Source organism: Lasioglossum baleicum, unplaced genomic scaffold, assembly GCF_051020765.1.
Source record: "Lasioglossum baleicum unplaced genomic scaffold, iyLasBale1 scaffold0087, whole genome shotgun sequence".
NCBI classification, from domain to species: domain Eukaryota; kingdom Metazoa; phylum Arthropoda; class Insecta; order Hymenoptera; family Halictidae; genus Lasioglossum; species Lasioglossum baleicum.
In genome coordinates this window covers 500,015-520,815 of record NW_027469147.1, presented here as the reverse complement: position 1 = coordinate 520,815, position 20,801 = coordinate 500,015, and the positions used below count along the sequence as shown (strand labels likewise).

Here is a 20,801-nt window from a genome sequence, read left to right as displayed (position 1 = left end):
CCTTGTATTGACCTCCAAAGATGGGAAGACCCATTTTTGGCAACACGGCGCGTGACCTCGGTGCAACGGTCTCGACGACCGTTGGCTTTGAATTTTCTGATCCCTTTTCGGTTGCAGATTCCTTGAATTGGGAAATCAGTGATTGTAGCAATGAGTACTGGTCAGTATAGTCTTCTTGAGTCTCCTCGTATTCGTCCTCAACGAAATAGCGACTTTCAAATAGTTCCTTGTCTATTTTAGCGGCAGATCTCAACTCTGTATCACCCTGGCGATAGTCATCCCACAGTTGATCGAGCATTTTTTGGCCAGTCTGAAGTAGTTCCAGGTAGATATTGGCCTTTCCCTTCTTCTTGATATTGGACACCACGCGAGATATCCGTCTCGCTAGGGTATGTTGATGTTCGATGAGGTCAGCCATTGTGTAGCACGAGGTTGAAGCACGAGAAGATTTGAATATTAAACGGATAATAACTGTCAGAGGAGCTGCAGCGCTGAATCCGGCTCGAAGGACCAAATGTTTCGGACAAGAAAGGGGAGAACGAACCACTTCACAGAAAACGTCACTTTATTTTTCCCGAACGGGGATCGTCGACTCCCAAACGAACTTGTGCGAAATGAAATGTAAATACACACCGAAGTACGTGGATGAACTTTTACAATAAAGAGTTTTGTAGTAAATTAGCGGTAGCCGTTTCTTAGCGTACAGTTCTTTACGAAGCGATAAAGAGCGCGAATAGACGTACACTAGAAAAACCGGTCAAGCAGACGCGATGTCTTTCGAGTGTGAGTGAGAGCGATGTTCGTGACTACGTGTTATCGTTAGAAACACCGAAAACGAAGTGATTTTCGGTCGATCAGCTGACCGTTAGCCGAAAACCGCCTAGCGCGCGATTGGAGGATCGATCGGACGATCCGCCAATCACTCTAGCGCGGGTCGATGATCGAACGTAATCGATATCGACGGCGCTGGCCTATGACTCCGCGAGCCGCTGATCGATCCTAGATCTCGCCGTCACTCGAAAGGCAGCCAATAGCGTGATCGAGAAAATATGAATGAGCCGACGCGACTGACGCACTCAGCCAATCCCAAACAAGTTATTAACGAAAAACACGGACCAATCAGAGCGCGAGCTAGACGCGTGCAGCCCGGCGCGCCGGCAGCCGAGTGTCGGTGGCACGCCGCGATGTCGTAACGAACAAAAGTTTCTCGATGATGTGAATCCTCGCCAATTTCGACAAGCTTTGGATATGTTGTCAATACCATGGTTCTGAACAACATTTCCCTTTACAGTTTCTGTCGATCGGCTTTAGTTTACGATATTATTGTAAAAATTTGTAGTTGTAAATCGATCGATGTACTATTTCCTATCCGATTTCGATAATATTTGGATATGTTGTCAAGACCATGATTCTGAACAACATTTCCCTTGACGGTTTCTGTCGATCGGCTTTAGCTTACGATATTATTGTAAAAATTTGTAATTGTAAATCGATCGATGTACTATTTCCTATCCGATTTCGATAATATTTGGATATGTTGTCAAGACCATGATTCTGAACAACATTTCCCTTGACGGTTTTTGTCGGTCGGCTTTAGTTTACGATATTATTGTAAAAATTTGTAATTGTAAATCGATCGATGTACATACTATCTCCTCGCCGATGTCGATGAGCTTCATTTCAAAGGAAAAAGATATTTAAAACATCGAATTTATAACATATTTCAAAGTCATCGAAATCGGTGAGGACCCACATCATCGGCAACTTTACCCGAACGATAGAAGAAGCACAAACTTATTGAATTAAAAACTCACTTATTCAGCCGTAAATCCATTTGACTACCACATACAACCACCACACTTTTACATAATCTTCGAATCGGTGTTTTCGAGAATCATATGATTCTCGAAAAATCAATGCCATATGATTCTCGAAAAATCAATATCTCCTTGGGAACGATTTCATTTGTTTTAAACGACGCCTTCATCGAATACATTGTACGCTAGGAGAGCACAGTTACGCGCGGCATCGCGAAGAGCATCGAACTCTTTCCGCGTCGGAGTAAGTAATTTCGTTCGATATCGATACGAGTTATAAAAGTGTGCTACGAGTTCAACAATTATGTAAAAGTGTGATGGTTATATGTGGTAGTCAAATGGATTTACGGCTGAATAAGTGAGTTTTTAGTTCAATAAGTTTGTGCTTCTTCTATCGTTCGGGTAAAGTTGCCGATGATGTGGGTCCTCACCGATTTCGATGACTTTGAAATATGTTATAAATTCGATGTTTTAAATATCTTTTTCCTTTGAAATAAAGCTCATCGAAATCGGCGAGGAGATAGTATGTACATCGATCGATTTACAATTACAAATTTTTACAATAATATCATAAACTAAAGCCGACCGACGAAAACCGTCAAGGGAAATGTTGTTCAGAATCATGGTCTTGACTACATATCCAAAGCTTATCGAAATCGGACAGGAAATAGTACATCGATCGATTTACGATTACAAATTTTTGCAATAATATCGTAAAGTAAAGCCGATCGTCAGAAACTGTAAAGGGAAATGTTGTTCAGAATCATGGTATTGACAACATATCCAAAGATTATCGAAATCGGATAGGAAATAGTACATCGATCGATTTACAATTACAAATTTTTACAATAATATCGTAAACTAAAGCCGATCGACAGAAACTGTAAAGGGAAATGTTGTTCAGAATCATGGTATTGACAACATATCCAAAGCTTGTCGAAATTGGCGAGGATTCACATCATCGAGAAACTTTTGTTCGTTACGACATCGCGGCGTGCCACCGACACTCGGCTGCCGGCGCGCCGGGCTGCACGCGTCTAGCTCGCGCTCTGATTGGTCCGTGTTTTTCGTTAATAACTCGTTAACGAAGCCGCGGGCGACATTTTTTCAAAGGAAAATGTCGCTTGAAATGATCCCAGGAACCTCCCATTTTCGGCTCCGGACCTAATTTTGAGACACCCTGTATAACTAGATACTTACCTATACACATTTACTCACATACATACTTACCCGCACCATATACTTACCTTCTCTATACACTTACCTTAATAGCACCCACTTCACACACGATATCGGAAATGAATCATATTACTGGCACTGTAAAGAAAAAATTTAAGATCCTCCAGATTAACCTTAATAGGTGCAAGATGGCACAAGAGCTACTTCAACAATCGGTATCACAAATGGGAGCTGACATCGTCATAATTTCGGAACCGTGGTCACCACCCCCACAGTGGCATAATGACGGATATGGGGATGCATCGATATGGATCCCCATGCTCTCCACAGGCTCTTTTGATGGCATAAAAAACATCTATAGAAGTAAAGGAATTGTAGCAGTCAAGCTCGGCGACTATACCGTAATCTCGTGCTACTTCTCACCGAACGTAACAGCAGAAACCTACAGAGATAGGATCACAGAATTGGAGAGTTTCCTGGAGACGATCAACACGGATCTATGTATAGTCGCTGGAGACTTTAACGCCAAATCCCCGATGTGGGGCTCCGGCTCTCTGGACGACCACGGAGGAGTGGTAATGGAAATGGCCAATAGCTACAACCTCATTCCTATCCGCAGTCAAGGTACCCACACCTTTGAGAGGAACGGACACCGATCACTCATCGATATCTTACTAAATGGGAGAACCATGGCGGATGGCATCACTGGTAGCCGGATTTCGGAAGAATTCACGGCCTCAGATCATCGCTACCTTGTGCACGGTTACGTAATGACTGAAGGAAGCTGTGGTACACACAGAAATATTAAGAAGAACCTGAACGTAAAAGGCTTCAGTGCATTGTATAATCGAATAGCCAAGATAGCCGATCCTCTTACCATCGCGACCAAGGAGGATATAGATGGTTACATTCACCTAATTGATGAGATCTTTGAGCACACTTGCCAAGATCTGCATCCAGCATTAACCAAGAAGAAAGCGGTATGGTGGTGGAACCCAGAAATAGAAAGCCTTAGGAAAGTCGCTATAACATCCAGACGCACCCTTCAAAGGACCCGGGCCAGGAATGGATCCGCGGATGCGATTGAAGAATGCCGCACCGCCCACAGAAAGGACAAGAAAGCCCTGAAAAAAGCTATTATGAGGGCAAAACAAAAATCTTGGGCGTCTCTCTTAAATGGGATCGATGCCGACCCGTGGGGTAAACCATACAAGTGGGTTATAAACACTGTGGCCGGAAAACCCCCTCCAGCCGTACTGTCAGACGACGAAACAAATGAGATCGTCGCCTCTCTATTTCAGACAACGCCGGAACCGGATAACGATAACCGAATCTCTTGGACGGGTACCAGGACAAACGATAGACCCTTCTCCAAATTAGAGGTCTTGGAGGCGGTCAGGATGGTAAAGAAAAAGGCCCCGGGATCGGACGGCCTACCATCAGAGGTGGTGAAGCTATTAGGGGCAATCGCCGGATCGCACCTCACACATCTTAAAAACATCTGCTATGACCTGGGGTATTTCCCGGAGGATTGGAAGAAAGGTAGACTATTCCTAATCCCTAAAAAACCGGGACCGGATGGCCGGATCGGATGGAGGCCTCTAAGCATCCTCTCGAACCTGGCTAAAGTGTTAGAGTACTGCCTTAAAAACAGGTTAATGGATCACATCTCCTTCGAAGACAACCAATTTGGTTTCCGCCGAGGTAGGAGCACCATACATGCCATATCTGAGGTGATCAAGAAATGGGACGAAGCAAAAAAGAAGGCACACCACTGCACGATGATTTCATTGGACGTTCGTAACGCATTTAACACCGTTAAATGGTCCAACTTGATAGAAGCGTTGGCCAAAAGGGACATCCCGAAGAAGTTGTTTGACATCCTTGTAAACTATCTAAAAGATAGGTTTATAGTCCTCACCGACAACAGAGGACAAAGCAGAGAGATTCCAATCTTCGCCGGAGTTCCCCAAGGCTCAATTTTGGCACCGATACTGTGGAACATCCAGTACGACGCTTTTCTGAAGTTAAACCTTCCCAGGGGCGCCTTCTTATTTGGATACGCCGACGATGTCGCGCTGACAATCACATCTTCGACCCTGATCGACTTAACCAGAATAGCCACGGAGGCACTGAGAATAATCCACCTTTGGTTCAGAGAGAACCAGCTTACGCTTGCGGATGAAAAAACGGAAGTACTACTTCTTACGGGAAGGAAATGCCCGCAGGGGATCAACATAAAAATCGGTGACACTTCCGTCAATTCCCAGAAAATGGTTAGATACCTAGGTATGAACTTAGAGTGTAATCAGTTTTACTCAGAACATCTTAACTACATGGTCGATAAGGCCACCAGGATAGCGGGTGTGCTTATGAGAATAATGCCTAACATCGGCGGAGGCTCTTATCTCTCGCGGATACTCTACTACAGGGTAGTAGAATCAGTGATGCTTTACGCTGCCCCCATATGGGCGACAGTAGCTAGTAGGCCGACGAAAGCTAGAAGCTTAAACAGAATTCAACGCACGGCACTTGCGAGAGTTGTACGGGCGTATCGGACCACCTCCTTGGACGCCCTGTGCGTTTTGGCAGGTATCCCTCCACTGACTCTGGTGGCAGAGGAAAGACGACGGATCTTCCTGAGAGCGGTGAAGGAGGATAGGATTTACGAAGAAGAATACAAACTAAGAATGAAGGAGATCAAAGAAGAAGAGAAGACAACAACCCTGAGACTATGGCAAGAAAAATGGGACAACACCGAACATGGTCGACACACATATGCACTCATCCCCAAGATCAGGGAATGGATAAGCTGGGGCCCAAGAAAGCTTGACTTCCACCTCACACAAATTCTGACGGGGCATGGATGCTTTTCCGATTACCTACACAAAATTGGTAAACGCAGAGACGCGGTATGCATCGCTTGTACGGACGCAATAGACAGCCCAGAACACACAATAATTGAGTGCACTAAATGGAATTCACAAAGAGACAACCTCAAAGACGAGATCGGAACCCTGATCTGGACTGACCTAAGGGACAACTTAAAAGACCTGAAAAAAGGAACAAGAATCAAGACGTTTGTAAATGAAATTATGACACAAAAAGAAGAAATAGAAAGACTTCAACAACAAGAGGAACGTAGATGCAGACGTGAAGAACAGAGGACTTCTAGACCCGGGAGAACGCAACGGAATGCGTGAGATCTCAGAAAAGGTTGAATTGTATATATATGTTATTTATTTATTTATTTATTTATTTATTTATTTAATTGTATATACACATTTTTGTACATAGTAACATAGGCGTTGGATTTTATCATAGGATAATTTATTGTTAAATAAACCTCACTCTCGGCGCAGTAATGCCGAATAGGCGGTTCCACCGAGAGTGCAGGAATAAAAGACTAGGGAATTAGAGGAGGAGGGGTTTTTAGGGGGTACACAACACCGGAGTCCCTCATAACGTACGCAAAGTATTTTCCCCTCCTCGTTTAAAAAAAAGGTTAGGTTAGGTTAGGTTAGGTTAGGTTAGATTAGGAGAGTAAATTTCTGGACTCGGGTGACAGAGTGCGACGGCAAGCACCGGTGCCATAAGTTTTCGGATTCAGCTCAATTCGACGACTTAAGTGTTACCCTCGTGGGTGGTAGTGCCGACAGGGACAGGGAAAGAGTGGACAGTTCGGCTTTTCAAGTTGCGATTTGTGGAAAAAATGTCCAAGAACTTGATGTACGCACGGTAGGGTGCGTACAGAAAATTTCTGGACAAAAATTGTGTCGTGCTATAAATTCCCTGACAGTGAGACTTGGACTAGGGTTCTTCTCGCGCCATAAATTCCTGGACGGGAAATTCTCGGGCCGTAAGTTTTCGGACGGGAGATCTTAACGTGAAAATTTATAGAAGGGGTGCTAGCGTTTAGGTTGTAGGGTGAGTACCTATAAATTCTGGACAAAAATTTGCTCGTTCCTTAAATTCCTGAACAGCGAGACTTAGGCGAGGTTTCGTCTCCCGACGGGAAAATCGCGGGCCGTTAATTCTCGGACGGAAAATCCGGGTGCTGGGTTTTTATCTTTAGGTTAGATTTAGAATAGGCTGCACGTGCCTAGCGTTTAGCGGTTAAGCTTAGTATGTTAATATAGCGAGAGAGAGAACAGCGGTCAAGTTGTGTTGTCAGTTTCTAGTTTAAATAAAGAGAGGTAACATTTTCGAAAGGAATCCGAACCTTGATTATTTCATTGAAACCTATTGGGCCGACTAAGAATTCGGGAAATACCCACCTAGTTTAGGTGGGTATTTTGGAAAGATGGACTCCCCAGCTACCTCCGATTTTCGTTCCCCTCTTCCGTTTAGTGACGATTCAGAAAGCAGAGGGATGAAAAGGAATAGGGAGGGATCGGAGCCGAGCGAATCGGAAACGGAAGCTTCGGAAGCAGGGTTCAACTCGGATATGAACAAAAAGGCCAGACAGGGAGAACACGGGGAGATAATAGTTTTGGAAGAAGAAGAGTGGGAGGAAAGGGATCTTTTAGCATTAATAGAGAACTTGCTAGCGGAAATCACTAGGGGGCGGAGATCCACGACGGAAACGATTAAGCTATTAAGAGCCCCGCAGGTCCTGCCAGAGGATGTTAGAAAGGCGAAGGCGCGCACGGTACAAACCGACAGGCTTATTAATACAATATGGACAGCAGCAAAGGCTATCGAAGGGATAGCAAAATTAAGAAAAATTAGGGAGGATAGGCGTATTCAGGAGACTGCTACCCAATGTTCGCCCGGCTTTATTCAGAAATACATCACCGAGGAAACTAAAAAGCAGAGAGAGGAGGGGAAAATAAGAGGCAGAAGAGTAGAAAAGGCTGAGGGTAAATTAGAGAAAGGGAACAGGGATAAGATAGAGGGAAAAATAGCGGCAAGGACAATAATAAGGGTAAATCAGTAGGGAAAGGCATAGGGGACCAGGACAGCGAGTCCGATGAGGACTGGGAGGTAGAAGAAAGAAAAAAGAAAAAACAGGAGAAATGGGAGGAAAAACAGAAAAGGAAAAAAGAACAGGAAGAGGAGGAGAGGAGAAAGGAAGAGGAAAGGAGGAATAAAGCTAGGAAAGGCCCCCCTCCCCCAAAATTAGAGGCTATCGTGGTAAAAGCCACCAAGGAAAAGTCGTTCGCAGATCTATTTAAAACTTTGAAAACAGAAGCACCGAACAAGATGGAGGGCATACATACAGTGAAGAAATCTAGAGGAGGCGATCTAATTATCGAAATGATGAAAAACGCCAACCACGCAGCGATGGAACAAACAGTCACGGAAACATTGGGGAAAGACCACCTAGTTAAGAAACTAACTCCAAAGATTACACTAGAAATAAAAGATCTGGACCCCACAATGGAAAAAGAAGAGGTGAGAAGAGCAGTTGCGGTAGGACTAGAATTCGGAGAGGATGCAGAATCCGAAATAGAAATTAAAACGATCAGGAATAATTTCGAAGGAAGGAAGACGGCAATCATAACTGTCCCAGCGGAGAGCGTGAGTAGACTAGGCGAGGTATCCAAAATTAAAATAGGTTATACCATTTGCAGAGTAAACAGGGTACAGAATATAATTAGGTGCTACAGATGTCACGAATTTGGACATACTTCGTATGACTGCAAGGTAAATCTAAATGGCAACGAGATATGCAGAAGATGCAGCACGACGGGCCACAGTATAAATAACTGTACAGCGACTCGCTGTTGCATCCTCTGCATCAGAAAGGGCGTTCCAGCAGCAAAAGCAGAACATATTGCAGGGGCAATGAATTGCCCCCAATATAGGAAATTTGTCGAAGAGGCTAATAAGAGGAATTAAGATACATTCACAGTCAAATTACTCCAAATCAATTTAAATCATTGTAGGAATGCGCAACACCTCCTAGCTCAGACGGCGGTGGAGCTCAAGGTCGATGTGATTCTGATCGCGGACCCACTCAATAATCCAGGGAGATGGATCTTCGGAAGCGGAAACTCAACAGCTATCTGGGTCACTGGCATCAATGGACTGGCCAGATTCGAAGACGAAGACAAACAGGAGGAAGACTTCACCGCCGTCCAGCTAGGGGACTACGTATTCGTGAGTATTTACCTCTCGCCTAGTCTCACTGACGACGAATATTCTAACAGGCTCGAAGAAATAATGAAATACACTAAAGAGAAAAAGAAAGAAGGAAAAAAAATAATCATGGGAGGAGATTTTAACGCACATGCAACCGCATGGGGGTCAAGCAAGACAAACGAAAGAGGAAGAGTTGTTATGGAAGCACTATTAAACAATAGACTGCATCCCATAAAACCAGAGGGAGTCCCCACCTTCCTACATGGGGCAAGGAAATCAAACATAGACTTTGTGGCCCTTTCAAGTTTTAATAAAACGAAAATTCACTCACAGGTACTTGATACTGAAACGGACTCGGACCACAGATACATTCTCACCACTATAGAAACGGAAACAAGCATACCAAGGAAATGCCAATTTAGACCTAAATGGAGAACTAGCCAAGAAACGATGGGCCCACTAAAAATAGCATTTAGTAGAACTATTGAGGAAGAAAACTTAAATAATAAAACGACATACGGTAAGCAAGACGAAGAGAAATTGTTAACTAAACTCACTTCTGTTTTAGACGAGAACCTGCCCGTAACAAACTCTAAACATAATAAGGACCTTAAAGTAAACCTGTGGTGGCGAAAAGATATCGGAATAATAAGAGATACGGCGAGAAAAACAAAAAGGAAAATACAAAGGGAAAGAACCAAAGTAAAGAAGAAAGGAAAAGGGACAGAAGAGCTGGAAATCCTTGAAACCCTCTATAAAGATACTCTCAAAGACCTAAGAAAGAAAATATCCCAAGCGAAAATAGAGAAATGGAAAGAGTTCTGCGAAGAATTGAACGAGGACGTATGGGGGAAGCCATATAAAACGATCATAAACAAGGTAAAAATGACCACTCCACCGGCAACGCTGTCAAATGAATTTTTGGAAACAATCCTGAGAGGGCTCTTCCCGAAAATACAGACGGAGGAAGCAAATAACGAAGCAGTAAGAACGGAAGAAGAAGAGGAAGAAGAAGGAAACGAAGACCTAACCTTTCCTGAAATTACGGAAGAAGAGATTAGGATTGCTGCTACGAGAATCACTCCGAGGAAAGCAGCGGGCCTGGATGGAATGCCACCGGAAATTATCAGAGAACTAGCTATGCATAGACCAGACCCCTTCGCGGCTCTGTTCACGGGTATTCTGAGAAGAGGAAAAATGCCAAAAGAATGGAAAAGGGCGAGAACGGTACTCCTGAGGAAACCCGGTAAAGATCCCTCCCTGATCTCAGCGTACAGGCCTATTTGCATAATAAACGCAATCGCCAAATTGTTTGAATACGTGTTGAAAGGAAGATTCGCAGAATTTATGGGAGAGCAACCCTTCGAAAAAGACCAATATGGTTTCACGAAGGGGAAATCCACCATACACGCAATGGACAACGTAAAGAAAGAGATCAAAAAGTGCATCGAAAGACAAAAATATTCGACTATGGTCGCCTTAGACATCAAAAACGCATTTAACACGCTGAAATGGAACACCATATTTAAAGAATTGGAGAAAAGAAATACTCCCGAGTATTTAATAAAGATAAGCGAGAATTATTTTAAAGACAGGGAAATTCAGGAAGCAACAGACAAAGGAATTAGAACAATAGCCGTTCTGTCGTCAGTAATGCCGAATCAAGGAGGTTTAAGAGCAAACTATAGACGCTTCTATTACATGGTACTTGAGTCCATAGTACTATACGGGGCTCCCATCTGGGCGGAAGCTTCACTTATCAGAAGTAATCGGCAACTACTCAGAAATACGCAAAGAATAGGATTAGCCAGAATTGTATCAGCGTATAGGACTGTCCCCACCGAGACACTGGCCGTCCTAACGGGAGTAATCCCCTGGGACATCAAAATTAGGGAAAGAGTTAATCTGTTTAACTGGGAAAACGTATTTTTAGACGGAACGAGCAACAACAGCAATAGCAGGGAAAGAACGAGAAGAAATGCGGCCACGAGGATCCCAGCAGGCGGATATAGAGATGTTTCACCAGAGGAAGCGGAATTCAGGGATAGGTACGACATCCCGGAGGAAACAAGAAGGATGCCAAACTTCGAGGAATTCCTGGCCGGAAGAAACGAAGAGCCAGAGGAAACAAGAAGAAGAGCTACCAAAAGATGGCTTAAGAAGGAGGCTAGGGACCAATCCTATATCGAATGGCAAAACGCTTGGGACAAGGAGAAAGTGGGAAGATGGACTTATAGGTTGATCTCAGATATCGAACTCTGGCAGAATAGAAAACATGGACACTTAAACTTTCACTTAACACAGGCCTTCACAGGGCATGGAGTATTTAACAGTTTCAGATTTAAAATCGGCAAAGCGGCGGAGGACAAATGCTGGTATCATGCGGATCAAATAGATACGCCCGAACACACGATTTTCCAATGCTCAAAATGGGAGGAGGAAAGGAAGATTTTAAGAAAGGAATTGGATATGGAACTCGGAAACTTCACACCAGAAGGAGCGATGGAAAGGATACTGAGGACAGAAAAATACTGGAATAGCTTTACTACATTCTGTACAACGGTGATGAAGGAGAAAGAAGTAGAGGAACGAAAAAGGACGAGGGAGGCGCAAGAAGAAGACCCTCTAAACAGTACAAACCTTTCTGTCCTTTTAAATTAGGTGAATAGGTGACTACCGAAGCGGAGGAAAGAGGGGAAGGCTCCTATGGGATGAACCGGGACGATTATGCGAGTAGCCAGCAGTAGAGATCAGGAGGCGCCCAAGGCTGAGGGATAAAGGGACTGCGATAGACTCGATGAGTGGACCCGGGCCTGGAATCCTAAAGCGGGAGTAGCAATCTGGTCAGGGGGCTGGCGGAGGCGGAAAAAAGTCCAAGTCAAACCATGGAAGCTGGATTAACAGTGGAAGAAATTAAAATAGTAAATATATTATACAGCGAAATGACGGTATCGAACAAGCGAATACAATGTAAATACAAAAATTATAACATATCTCTCTCTCGCGTAGATTAGGGCAATCAAAAGCGATAGCCCACGAACTCTCCGTACGAATCGCGCACGTAGAATTCGTGGCAAACAAAAAACTAGGATAATAGTAAATTATTATGATCATAGAGATCGTTTAGAGTAGATCTCTGTAACAATAGGACAAGTTTAATGTAAGGAACCTCTATCGAAGGAGTTCCACATTTACTAATAGAGTAGAGGACCCTACCTGACCGACATCGGTAAAAAGGAAAAGGAGGAACTCTTCCGATAGAAGGAGATAGCAGAGAAATTAAGAGTAGAGTTACTTAACTTACCTACAGCGCACAAAGAAGACATTTGCAGGTGGAGAAAATCGAAGTTGAAACGGTTGCGTTCTTAAGGTGCGGCCACATGGCGTTTATAGTTAACAAGATGGCGGAACAGATAACCGAGACTGTTAGGAAATTGTTAATTTTATTGATTAAACAGTTATTGGACATCGATGGGACTAGAGATGTGAACGCGGCGAGTTTGTTACGGAAACCGTGCATCTGATGAAGAAATGTTTACGAAAAGCGATTTGGTTTTCAATATATAATAACTTTTTTAGCGTAGCAAAAAATATAAAAATCTAAATAGTACAAAAGAGCCGGACAGGAAAAAGAATAAGAAGTCATTAGAGGTATTAACACCCTAGATCAAAGGGCTGAGGAGAAATTCAACAAAACAAGGCAAAACGGAGACAGAGACAACATACGTAGAAAGAACAGTAAAGACAAAGAGAGAAATACTTCGATACCTCGACTCGCTAAATTCCTCGGTAAGAGCATTTTCGCGAGCAAGACAAAAGTATAAAAGTTAAAATTAGGAAAAGAAAAAGCTTGATACTAAATAAATTTCTAGACAAAATGATTAAGAGGGTGAAGGTCCTGCGAAGACTTGCTCGCGTGAGCCCGCATCGATGTTCAATAAACAAGTATGAGCTAATTAGTTAAACAAATAATATACAGCATTTCGAGATAAAAATTTAGAATTCCAGACAGTACAAAAGATAGATTAAAGGAATAGAAACAACTATTATTAGAGGTATTAACAGAATAAAATCAACGGTACAAGAATTATTTAAGAGCATAAATATTAGAGGAAGAAAGACAAACATACGGTAACCTAGTAGAGCAAAACAAAGACAATGATACTTTAAGAAATGGAATTCGAAATTTGGAGAAAAGAAAGGTCATTCGCTCCACAAGGAAAAGTTCGTCGGAGGTCGGGACTTTTTTTTCTCCCAACAGCAGAAACACGCAGGCGTTGCTAAAGACGACACAATAAAGGTCTTGACTAAATATAGACTTGGCAAACGTACTTTTTCGAAATAACTCTGGAGGGGGAAACGGTGGCCGAGAAGCCGCCTGGTAACTGAGACCCACGCAGAGCGGTCTTAACTCTGGAGGGCATAGGACATCCAGTCAGAGTTACTCAGATTCGTTTGTTTTTTCGATAGGTGCGTTTAAAGAGGACTTAGTGCGAGCATTTCATAGGCATTATTAGGAATAATAAAGTAGTGGCTAGATTAGAAGTATAGGAGTGCCGAGTGTTGTGGGGCGGCGGGGGCGTACGCGGCAGCAAGGAGCTAAAAAGTGGAAAAGAAAATAACATCCAAGCATCGGTTACGTATTCTCCCACTGTTTGGTAACAAAGAGAGGGACGAGCACGATAAACGAGCTTCTTTATACTTTCCTGCCCTCCACCCGGCTTTGGTAACAAAGTCTGAGGCGTGGAAGGGCGATAGGCTGTCTCCTTGCTGGCGCGTGGGCGTCCGACGGCAAAATCCCGGGCCGTTAATTTCCGGACTCGGCAGCCGACGGCAAAAACCCGGGCCGTTAATTTCCGGACTCGGTATCCGACGGCGGGATTCGAGCTCGCGCCGTAAATTTCTGGACTCGGGTGACAGAGTGCGACGGCAAGCACCGGTGCCGTAAGTTTTCGGATTCAGCTCAATTCGACGACTTAAGTGTTACCCTCGTGGGTGGTAGTGCCGACAGGGACAGGGAAAGAGTGGACAGTTCGGCTTTTCAAGTTGCGATTTGTGGAAAAAATGTCCAAGAACTTGATGTACGCACGGTAGGGTGCGTACAGAAAATTTCTGGACAAAAATTGTGTCGTGCTATAAATTCCCTGACAGTGAGACTTGGACTAGGGTTCTTCTCGCGCCATAAATTCCTGGACGGGAAATTCTCGGGCCGTAAGTTTTCGGACGGGAGATCTTAACGTGAAAATTTATAGAAGGGGTGCTAGCGTTTAGGTTGTAGGGTGAGTACCTATAAATTCTGGACAAAAATTTGCTCGTTCCTTAAATTCCTGAACAGCGAGACTTAGGCGAGGTTTCGTCTCCCGACGGGAAAATCGCGGGCCGTTAATTCTCGGACGGAAAATCCGGGTGCTGGGTTTTTATCTTTAGGTTAGATTTAGAATAGGCTGCACGTGCCTAGCGTTTAGCGGTTAAGCTTAGTATGTTAATATAGCGAGAGAGAGAACAGCGGTCAAGTTGTGTTGTCAGTTTCTAGTTTAAATAAAGAGAGGTAACATTTTCGAAAGGTTAGATTAGGAGAGCGGTTTCAGCAGTTGAGGTGTTGAGATAGCGCAGATTTCGAATACTCTTTAGAGGTTTTTTCAATTGCTTAGGCAATTTAGTTACGGCGAGATAATTATCAGTGGTGTTTTTCTCCTGTGTCGGTGTTCTAAATAGTGCAGCAGTGCGGTGCTACTGTAGGGATCCGGAGGAGGGAAGCTGGCTGACCAGGCAAGGACGTCTACGTATCGACAAGGAACCTTTAAGTAAAGCAGGGGATTTTCAATCGGAGCGGGGGTCGTCGGGTTCTCCCAGGCTTTGGAAACAAAGCGTGGGACGAGAACGGCGAACGGGCTCCCCCCAGTCTACTCACCAGCCTCTACCCGGTTTTAGAAATAAAACTCGAGGCTGTGGAAGGATTCTTGGTCCGTTCCTTGGCGGTACGCGGGTGTCCGGCCGCTCTACAGGTGTCAGGAACGAGGTTAGATTGGGGCAGTAAAGGTCAGGTGCGAGCAGATAGGGTGCCACTGGCACGCCCGCGAGCTACAAAGTTCTGTGAAAGTGTCAATAGTGGACGGGAGAGAGGTGATAGGAATTAGATTCTGGCTGAAAAGCCCCGTCTTACAATCCGACGGGAAAAACCAGGTTCGGGCCGTTAATTCTCGGACTCGGCGGCCGACGGCAAAAACCCGGGCCGTTAATTTCCGGACTCGGTATCCGACGGCAAAATCACGGGCAGTTAATTTCAGGACAAGAGTTGCGACGGCTAGTGAAAGTTTAGGGCGAAAAGTATCCGAACTGGTTTACATTAATTCCACACGGTAAAAGTCCAGGGAATCTGTGACAGTTCGGGGACCATTAGTTTTCGGAACTCGGGTAATTCAAAGAATTAAGGAGTACCCTTGAGTGAGGAAGAGTAGGCAAGGACAGGAAATAAATAGAAAAGTTCGATTTTACAATCTGTGCGTTTTGAAAAAATGTCTAAGAACTAGAAGTACTCACGTACAGGAGTACCTATAAATTCTGGACAAAAATTAGCTCGTTCCTTAAATTCCCGGACAGCGAGACTTAGGCGAGGTTTTGTCTAGCGACGGGAAATTCGCGGGCCGTTAATTCTCGGACGGAAAACCCAGGTGCTGGGTTTTTATCTTTAGGTTAGATTTAGAATAGGCTGCACGTGCCTAGCGTTTAGCGGTTAAGCTTAGTATGTAAATAGAGCGAGAGAGAGAGCAGAGGTTAAGTTTGAAGTCATTTTCTAGTTTTTAATAAAGAGAGGAAACATTTTCGAAAGGTTAGGTTAGGTTAGGTTAGGTTAGGTTAGGTTAGGTTAGGTTAGGTTAGGTTAGGTTAGGTTAGGTTAGGTAAGGTCAGAACGGTGTTGGCTTTAGGGGTGCAAACTTGGTGAAGCGACACTGCTAGACAGGATAGTTTAGAGAAAGTTAGGACTTTTCATGAAAATTGTTTAGTTTAATATACTTAGGTGGTGGCTAGTGTTAGGATTAATCTTAATCATAATTTTTGAAATTTATCTACGTTTTTAGGGAACCGCGTGTAGGTTATTGAGTATTTACTGCTTAGCGATCAGCGATCTTTTCTAGTGATTGGGTGCGGTGAATGTTTGTTGGTGCCGTTCTGCTGAGTGTGTGTGGCCCGTCCGCGGCGGTGTCGTGGCGTACCAGGGTGTTTAACGCGGAATCCGGATAATTCTGCAAGGGGTTCGTGTCAGAAGTCTCCGGACAAGTCCTAGGGTGTCACTGTGGAAAGTGTCCGGAGACTTAGGAAACGAGTCGTTTCGGAAGATTCCGGACGAATAAAAATAAGGAATTAGAGACCCTGTTTCGGAGGGTCGGACCTCCAAGAGCTCCGCACTCTTCGGGCAGTGAAATTTTTAAGAAATTCAAAAATTTTTTCGTGTCCGGAAACTTTTGATAAGAGCTAATCGTGGAGGAAGTCTCCGGACTCCTTTAAATTTCGTTTTTTTTTGCGGTATTAGGGTGCGTTAGACTTTTACGAGTAGGTGAACCGGAGAGTAAAAGTGGAAAGTGAATCCCGTACGTGCGAGAGTGGGGGTTATTAGAATAGTTAAGTATAATTACTGTGTGCGAGCGTTTAAGGCAATATTAGAGTGCGTGTGTAAGAAGTGTCGACGAATTTTTGTAGTTTTAGGATTGTTGTGGGTTAGGTGGAGACTTCTCCAATAAATAAGGAAAATTTCTTAATATCTTGGTGTTTTGTCAAGTAGTTTAGAACCCTTATAACAATAATACGGAAGGAAGAGGGTTCCAGGGCCCAGCCCGGTCCAAAATGCCGGTGGAGCATTCGCCACACGATAAAGATCCAGGGAAAATAGATACGGGGCAGGTGAGACAAAGGTGTCATTCCCAGGGCTATTCCCAGGATAATCCGATAGAGATTGATTTGGAAAAGACCACAGGGCAAAAAAGGAAAATGGGGGACAATGGAGGAGATGGAGCGGGGGTTTCGGAGAAACCAAAATATGAGGGAAAGCGAGAATCAGGAATAGGAATTAGAGGGGATAATAGCGACTATAATAAAAGATCGAGGAAAGATGCGGATGTAGAAAGCCTTAGAACAAAATTAGAGGATCTAAGAGGAGCTCTTAAAAAAATTAAGCCAACTGCAGACGCACTAAGAACTTACTGTTGCGGGAATAAGTGCATAAAAGATGAGGCGAAGGTAAATTCGACCACGGTGGTATTCGGACTAGGAAGGGCTATTAAAATCATGGAGGAGATAGAGAGTCTAATAAAGGGTAGAGTAGTTTTAGGAGGAGAGGGAAGTAACAAAGAAACTCAGGTTACCCTCTCACTGAAAGTTAAGGATACACAAGGGTTGTATAAACACAAATTCACTCAGAGTTCTCCAGATCTGTTAAGTGCAAGAAAAGATTTAAAGGTTAATGGGGCAGTAAGGAGAAACCTAGAGAGAAATCTAGAAAATGAGACGGTTCAGGGCCAGTTACAAGGGGGGGAAGTATGGATAAACGATAAAGAAAGAAAGGAGCAGGCTAGGAAAGAGAAGCTAGAAAGAAAAAGAGTGGAACAGGAGGAGAAGAGTAGGAAGATAGAAAGAGAAAAGATGGAGAGAGCAGCCAGGAAAAAATTAAACCCCCCGCCTCCTAAACCAGAGGCAATTTTAGTCAAGGCTTCAAAGGAAAGAACGTTCGCAGATTTATTTAAGGAATTAAAAACTAATGCAGGTGATAAAATCGGAGGGATCCAGACGATTAGGAAATCCAGGGGGGGTGATCTCCTTATCGAACTGCAGAAGGAAACGAATAGCTGTGAATTTGAGAGAGTTGTTAAGGAATCGTTAGGTCCGACACAACAGACAAGGAGACTTGTACAAAGGGTTAATTACGAGATAAAGGAAATTGATCCGACCTTGGAAAAGGAGGACATACGCGAGGAACTTGCGAGGAAATTGAATCTTGACATCGAGGAGATAGAGTTTAAGAATTTGAGATACGGCTTTGGGGGAACGAAAACAGCAGTTATCTCGCTTCCTAAGACGATAGAGGGGAAAAACCTTGAAGGAAACAGAATTAGATTAGGGTTCACCTCATGTAAAATAAAGGTTGCGTTGAACATTGTCAGGTGCTTCAAGTGTCATGACTTTGGTCATATGACCTACACGTGCCCAAATAAACATTTAGAGAGCCTAGTGTGTAGGAAATGTGGTAGGGAAGGGCACGCGATCAACGAATGCCCAAACGAGAAAAGATGCATTCTATGCACTAGACTGGGAGTGCGACAGGAGGACACAGTTCATGTGGCCGGGGCCATGAACTGCCCTCAATTTCGCAAATATGTGGCGCAGATAAGCGAGGGAAAGACGCAAAATTCAATATGAGGATCCTTCAGATCAATTTGAACCATGCCAAGCTGGCTCATAATTTATTATACCAGACGGCAATACAATTAGCGGTGGATCTGGTCTTAATTTCGGAACCATTACGTAATCCGGGTAGTTGGATCTTCACAGAAGGTACCAGCAACGCGGCAATATGGGTTACGGGAAACAGGGGATTAAAAAATCAGGAGGACGGAAACGTTCAGGGAGAAGATTTTGTGGCTGTCAGAATAGGCCAAATGACGGTAATCAGTGTATATATGTCCCCGAATGTTTCCCCGGAGTTGTATGCCAAAAAACTAGATAAATTGGAGAGCTTCATCAAAAAGGAAAGAAAGGAGGGTAGGAAGATTATAATAGGGGGGGGCTTTAATGCAAAGTCACCTGCATGGGGGTCCAAAGAACAAAGTACGAAAGGCACGCTAACGCTCGAAATGCTTTTGGACCAAAATCTATATCCGGTAATACCCATAGGAGGACCGACATTCGAGAGGAGAAACGCGTCATCCGTGATAGACTTTGTGGCCTCCTCTCCTGAAATCCAGGAGGGAGGGAAGCTTTTGTGCAAGGTGCTCAGGAAGGAATCGGGCTCAGACCATAAATATTTACTGACGGAAGTAGAGATGGAAATTGTAGGTAACTTGGAGAACCCGAGAATCTGCAGATGGAAAGTAACCCCACAAGGACTAATGAAGCTCGGTAGGGTGCTTGATAGACGCCTGCAAGAAGGGAATTTGGTAGGTGTAGATACTATGGACCAAACTCAGATCGAGGGAATGCTGAAACTTTTACCAGAAGTATGTGACGAAGCGCTGGAAAAAACGGGACAGAGGAGAACAAAACGAGAGAACCCTTGGTGGAACAAGGAAATTGAAGCAGAAAGAAGGAAAGCGCAGAGCTTAAGAAGACAAAAGCAAAGAGCGAACAAAAAAGGGGCTGTGGACGAGGCGGAGGCGCTATATGCGCTATATAAACACACTAAAAAAGAGCTCAATAAATTGATTCTAAAAGCGAAAGATAAAAGCTGGGACGAGCTTTGTAATACAATAGAAAAGGACGTGTGGGGAAAACCCTACAAATCCATAATGAAGAGGGTGAAAGGGGTCACCCCACCCCCTGCTCTATCTGGACAAGTTGCTGAAAAGGTAATGCTTGGTTTATTTCCGCAGGAATATATTGAGGAGAGGACTAACCCTGGAACAGGAGCAGCATGTGAACGCAGACACAGCGGAGGACAGGAGGTGAGAAGCTCGGAGGAGGACTTCCCGAAGATTACCACGATTGAAATTCAGAAGGCAGGGTAGCTGCTAAAGGCTGGAAAGGCGGCTGGTACGGATGGAATGCCGCCGGAAGCAATCAAGGCGATCCTGACAGTGAGACCTGAGTGCTTCGCAGCAATGTTTAACGGAATTATGAAGAGCAGCAACATTCCAGAGCAGTGGAAAAGAGCGAGAACCATCCTTTTAAGAAAGCAAGGTAAGGACCCAGCCTCCCCCTCCGCTTACCGCCCTATTTGTATTATAGATGCGGCTGCCAAGCTCCTGGAGTATGTCCTGAAAGGAAGAATGCTGGACCACATGGGAACAACTCCATATAGACCGGAGCAGTATGGCTTTTGTAAAGGAAAGTCTACTGTCCACGCTATGGATTTCCTCAAGAAACAAATGGATGAGGCTTCCAAACATTTCAGGTACGCAGCTGTAGCGGCATTAGACGTTAAAAACGCGTTTAACTCCCTCAGCTGGCAGAAAATCTTAGAGGAAATGGAGGAAAGAAGAATGCCAATGTACCTAAAGGCACTAATTCGGGACTACTTCAGGGGCAGGGTAGTAACGTACCAGTCTACCGAAGGGCAGGTGAGCACTGTAATGCGGAGGGGGGTTCCACAGGGGTCAGTTTTAGGGCCACTGCTCTGGAATATGGTTTACGATGGGCTGCTGAAAAGACCACTTCCTCCGCTGTGTATCAGAAGAGCGTTTGCGGACGATGTGGTCATCATGGCCCAGAGCAGAAATCTGATGAAATTAAAAAGGAATTTAGAAGACATCATAGAGGACACAAAAAACTGGATGGCTTCAGCAGGGCTAGACTTGGCGGAACAAAAAACCGAGGTCATGATGGCAAACCGTAAGAAACTACCTGAGGGCTTCTGTTTCAGGGTTGGTAATGCGGAGATAAAACCTTAGAAAACATTGAAATATCTAGGAGTAATTTTTGACAACCAGAGACTCTTTATTAAGCACATGGAGACGGCAACAAACAAGGCAATTAAAACGATGGCGGCATTGAGCAGATTGATGACAAACC

The 20,801-nt window shown here is 44.2% G+C and overlaps 1 protein-coding gene across 1 annotated transcript; it reads left to right on the top strand.

Moving 5' to 3' along the window:
• Nucleotides 1-18,490: 18,490 nt before the first annotated feature.
• Nucleotides 18,491-19,798, top strand: LOC143219877 (uncharacterized). Its single transcript, XM_076445685.1, has one exon. The coding sequence runs from the start codon at nt 18,491-18,493 to the stop codon at nt 19,796-19,798; it is 1,308 nt and encodes a 435-aa protein (XP_076301800.1).
• Nucleotides 19,799-20,801: the final 1,003 nt, after the last annotated feature.